The following is a 4,961-nucleotide window of genomic DNA, read 5'->3' on the forward strand; positions in this document are numbered from 1 at the left end:
GGTGAGAACGTTCCGGAACCAGGCGGAGGTGAGGGGTTTCCTTTGGGGGGGGTGAGAAATGTTCCAGCACCAGGCGGAGGCAGAGCTTGGTCAACACTGAACACGCTGAATGCACTGAGTGTCCACTTTAAAGTGGTCCCTTTGATGTCGTGGAAACGCCCCCTCCAAGCAACAACACCCCCATCAACGCTCTGCCTCAGAGTCGATTCCAGCTGACGGCAACCCCGTGTGTCGCGGTAAAACTGCTCCGTAGGGCTGTCCTGGCCGCAACCTCTACGGACAGCGGGTCACTAGGCCTTTCTGCCATGCTGCTGCGTCAGCGTGAACCCCCTACCTCGCAGTCAGTAGTGGGGTTTGTGCCACCCAGGGCCGCACAATACCCCGGGGTCTTTAAAAGCAGTAACTACTGGGTGGCGGTTCCTCTCTTGGACTGGACAACATTGTGCAGGTGCCTGGCACCGTGGAGCTCAGTGCCCAGGGCAGGCGTGGGGAGGGGAGAAAGGAGAGCCTACACCCCAAGTCCTGAGCACCGGCACGGCTTCGTACGGTGCAGTGGGAGGGAAGAGAACAGCCACCACTGACATAAGGCACAGGCCCGAGTTCAGATGTCAGACGGTGGCACCACCGCGCACGGCACATTCCAGTCAATGACAAGAAGACAGGCTCTGTGGACCCCTTAGCAGGTGTGGGGGCGACAGAGGGGCCTGGGGGACAGCAGAAAACAGCAGCCGCAAAGCACCGTCTCCCTGGTGTCGGCTGAGTGCCTCACACGAGGTCCCATGGCAAACGGGACCAGCGGGGCAGTAGCGACCATGAGGCGGAGACGAGAAAGCAAACGCTGGGCACTGGACACTAAGCAGGAAGTGACGGCGGGAGACGGGTCTCCAGGTGCTCACGTGACAGAGGTCACTAAGGCAGGGCTCGCAGGTTCTGCTGGGAGGGCCACAAGCAATTAGGAGATCCCTCAGTGGGCGGCGGACACACGGACGCACTCCGTCCGCGGGCGGCAGACACAGACACAGTCCGTCCATAGGCGACAGACACACAGACGCGGTCCGTCCACGGGCGGCGGACACACGACGCACTCTATCCGCGGGCGGCAGACACAGACACAGTCCATCCGCGGGCAGTGGACACACGGACGCGCTCCGTCCTCATAGCAGGGGGCCATCACGCCACCAGAAGCCACGGAGGAGCCTCGAGGAACACTGCCGAGTCCAAGACACCCGTCTGCAAGGCTGCACATGGCTGATGCCGACCACAGGACGTCTCACAGAGGGACCGCTACAGAGTCAGTGAACAGACGAGGGCTCCAGGGGTCCGGGAGGAGAGGGGAAGGATGAGTAAGGGAGCCCAGAACCGTTTCAGGGCAGCGAGACACCTCTGCAGGCTTCTGTCACGGTGGAGACCTGACATGCATTTGTCTAAACCCACAGTCCCACACAGCTCAGAGGAGCCCTGGCGTGAGCTACGGACCCCAGTTAACAAGGACGCTTCAATACCGACTCACCCGTTGTAACAGCACAGAGGGGAACCCCAATGTGAACCGGGAACCCTAGTGAATAGAAACGTTTCCATCTGGGTTCCTCAACCGTAACCAATGGACCACGGGAACAAAATGCCGGTAACAAGAGAAATGGGGTTGGGAGGGACCATTTTTCTGTAAACCTAAAACATGAAATCTCTGACTTAAAATACAGCAGCAAAGCAAGCGGTGGCGAAGGGCAGAAATGTGGGAGGCGGGCCTGGGGGGTCCTGCAGAGGCAGCCCGGGGCAGGGGCTCCAGAGCCCCCCATTTCTCCACTGACATAACGTTTTCTGACACAGGTCAAAGGAGCGAAAGCACACGTTAGCGAAGCGGCCTGTGTGGGTGCCGCGAGCTTGACAGTACGAACCACGCCCGGCACAGCCGGCCCTGCCCCACTGTCCTCCACTCAGCACGGGATGGTGACCTGCGGACCGTAACCAGGGACGCCCGGAGGGAACCAGAGCCCTGGCCCCTGGCTGGAAGTCTGGGGATATTCCGAACCGCAGGGCAGATGAGTGGGAAGCAAGAAACGTGAAGCTCCCTCAGGCATTCTCGCCAACGGCAACGACAACGACAAGGTGGAGTCTGTGCTCAAGCTCGGATCCGGGCCAGTGCCGCTTCTGGGCACGGGGTCCGTGGGAAGGCCGTCGCAGGGCCTGTTTCCGACCAGCCCCCAGGATCCTAAAGGCTGATGCCCCAGGAGGCAGCTGCCTAGGCCGGGCAGGACCCCCCCAGGATCAGCTGGCCACCGGCCCCACCCAGTGGGGTCCAGCCACTTCAGGGACCACGGCCGAGAGACTGCAGGGGGAGGACTCAGCCCGGCCAGCCTCAGTTTCCCCGCGTGTCAGTGGGGACGACAGGGCCTGGCGTGCGCGTCGCTCTCGGGGCAGAAATGAACCGAGCTGGGGTACACCTGGTGCTGCCGTCACCTCGCACGCTCGGCAGAGGCACGGGGTTACCTTGCCAACGGGGGTCCTCGTCCAGGATCTTCTCAATCATGGCCTGGCTGGCCAGGACGCCGGGCTGCAGATCCGGGAGGCTGTCCCCGCCGCCGGGCTGGCCGTTCTGTAGGGCGTCCTGGGCCTGCAGCTCCCTGCAGCCAACAAAGAACCGTTACAGCTTTGCTGGGCCGCGGCCCTTCAGGACGTGTCTCCCGAGACGCCGCCTGCCACCCACTTGTCACAGACAGCATCGTGAGCCCGTCCCGGACACATCCGTGCCCAAACCCCAAACGCTCAGGACAGCCTCACTCGGGCGGGACCCACGCCCCTGCACAGATTTCCTCAGATGGCGCTCACTTCCCAGCATCCGCGCTGCCCACGGGACACGGAGCGGGAGGCTACAAGGAAGTGGGGGCTGAGTTCTCATCAGAAAGAAAACCAAGGCTCCACAGACAGGAAACCCCCAGCAGCCGTGGAGTCGGTTCTGACTCCCGGTGACCCCATGTGCTGAAGAACTTCTCCAGAGGGTTTACGCCAGGGCCGGTCTCTTTCTTCAACTTTTTACCGTGATTTGGGTGAAAGTTGATGGAACGCATTCATTTTACACGCAGCAGTCCATCACGTTCTGTTTGGTGACATTCACTCAGCCCCGACACTGGCGGTGCCCTTCCCACCTCCTCCCTGGGGCTCCCGATTCCCTTCTCTGCCCCTTCCCGCTTCCTGAGCCCCGTCCCGGATCTCAGCAGGCTGACTTGAGGAGCAGGTCCTTCCTGGGAGGGTGCGACCTTTCGGGAGAAGGCCAGCCCTTTCTCCCAAGGCGCCTCTGGGTGGGTTCGAACCACCCACCTTACAGTTAGACGTCCAGCACTCAACCCCGAGCTGCCCAGCGGCTCCTCAGAGGGTCACCGGGGCAGTTCTCCGGCTGGTTCCCGAGAGCGCAGGCCCGACGCTGAGCGCCCGGCCCATCCAGCCCCCCACAGGCCTGTTTCCTGGGAGAGGAGCTAACGGGCTCAGCTGCTTCACCCACCAGCAAGCGTTACAGCTGGGCCCACGCGGACCTGTCTGGCTGCGGACTCTGCTTGTGGGCACCACTAGTGCCAGCGTTCGTCTGGCTCGCCTGGAGCACGTGGGGTGACAGGCGGGGTGCTCACCTGTGCCTCTACCCGCCCACCCCAGCACTCACCGGATATCACACACGGGCGGCCGCAGGTCCAGCGGCCCATGCGCAAAGGCACAGTGCAGGCCGTTCTTGGCGCAGTGGCCCCGGGCGTCTGTCTCGTGGATGCAGGTCCCCGTCTTATAGTAACGGAGGTGGTACTTGCGCTCCGTGTCCCCTGTCGTGCGGTGCAGGTACGGGCACCTGGGGAGCAGAGGGGACAGGCCTCGCCCAGTCCTCAAGGGCACAGACACCTGTCACTCTGTCACACCCACCTCTCATGCAGCACTTGGCGGGCAGCGGGTCCACTCCTCTCACCCAGACACCTGCTGTGCCCTGAGGGAGTGCCCTGCCGGACACCGCACTGCCCAAGTCAGCTACGACTCACAGCCACCTATCAATCTGCTAAACACAGCAGGGGCAGGCACGCCGGACCTCCGCCCAGTCATCCTGCCTTGTAAGCCAAGCCTTTAAAGCTCGCGTGCAGGGAGGTGGGGGGTCACAGCAGCCCTCACTGGGACGTGGCCTGCTGTGTCCTGCGTGAGGTGCACCCCAGCTTAATAAAAATCTCGTGGGCTCAGGTGGCGTCGTTACTCCTGCCAGCTGCTATCAGATGGGAGGGTCGGTGGCCTCTCCCACCCAGCCGTTTTGGGGATCCCGTGAGGGAGGGAGGGGGCTGCAGGGAGGAGCTACTGCATGCTGTGGGGAATGGGAGCCCTGGACACCACTGGCAAGGACTGGTGAGAGGAACAGGGACGGGCAGCGTTAACAAGGCTGCCTGGCAGACCCGGTGTCTCAGGTACCTCACCAGGCAGTGGGTGGCAAGGACGTGGGGCTGTGGCTCGCACCACGAGGATGGTGTCTCAGGGCTCTGGTCCACGTGGAACGTGGGGATACTGCCGTGTCAGGGTGAGGCCCAGAGACACACAGAAGGCAGGCAGGCCTGGGAACCTGCTGTTGCAAATGGGCCAACCGTGCACAGGGAGCAGAGCAGGTGGGGTCTCGTCTATTGCACGGGGGGGATACCATCAGCCAGGGCAACTGGACGGCAGGTAACAAAGAGGACACTGTGGCAACCCGGCCGGAAACCACATCGACCGCGGAGTGGGTTAGACCGTGCTCGCACCGCGGGGCCCTGCGCAACACCGCCAACACGCAGGCCACCGCTGCGACCAACAGCACGGCCGGACCGCAAACAGCGCTGACCGAAAGGCATTCCACGCAAGGGCCTGCCCTGTGACTGCAGCGGCGGGACACGCAGACACACGCCACGCTGACGAGCGTGTCACAGAACCAGCCAGCGTGGACCTCTGGGGGGAGACGGGCTGGGAGCCAC

At 63.0% G+C, this 4,961-nt stretch overlaps 1 protein-coding gene across 1 annotated transcript in view; it reads right to left on the bottom strand.

Moving 5' to 3' along the window:
• UNKL (unk like zinc finger) overlaps positions 1 to 4,961 on the bottom strand; it is a 36,876-nt gene that overhangs the window by 17,481 nt on the left and 14,434 nt on the right. The window contains exons 3-4 of the mRNA XM_007939642.1: positions 3,653 to 3,829; positions 2,488 to 2,621 (exon numbers count right to left, since the gene is read on the bottom strand). Of these exons, the coding sequence (XP_007937833.1) occupies positions 2,488 to 2,621; positions 3,653 to 3,829 (311 nt within the window). The remainder of the gene's footprint in view (positions 1 to 2,487; positions 2,622 to 3,652; positions 3,830 to 4,961) is intronic.

This window comes from Orycteropus afer, unplaced genomic scaffold (assembly GCF_000298275.1).
Source record: "Orycteropus afer afer isolate SDZICR_OR568_19922 unplaced genomic scaffold, OryAfe1.0 scaffold00061, whole genome shotgun sequence".
NCBI classification, from domain to species: Eukaryota; Metazoa; Chordata; class Mammalia; order Tubulidentata; family Orycteropodidae; genus Orycteropus; species Orycteropus afer.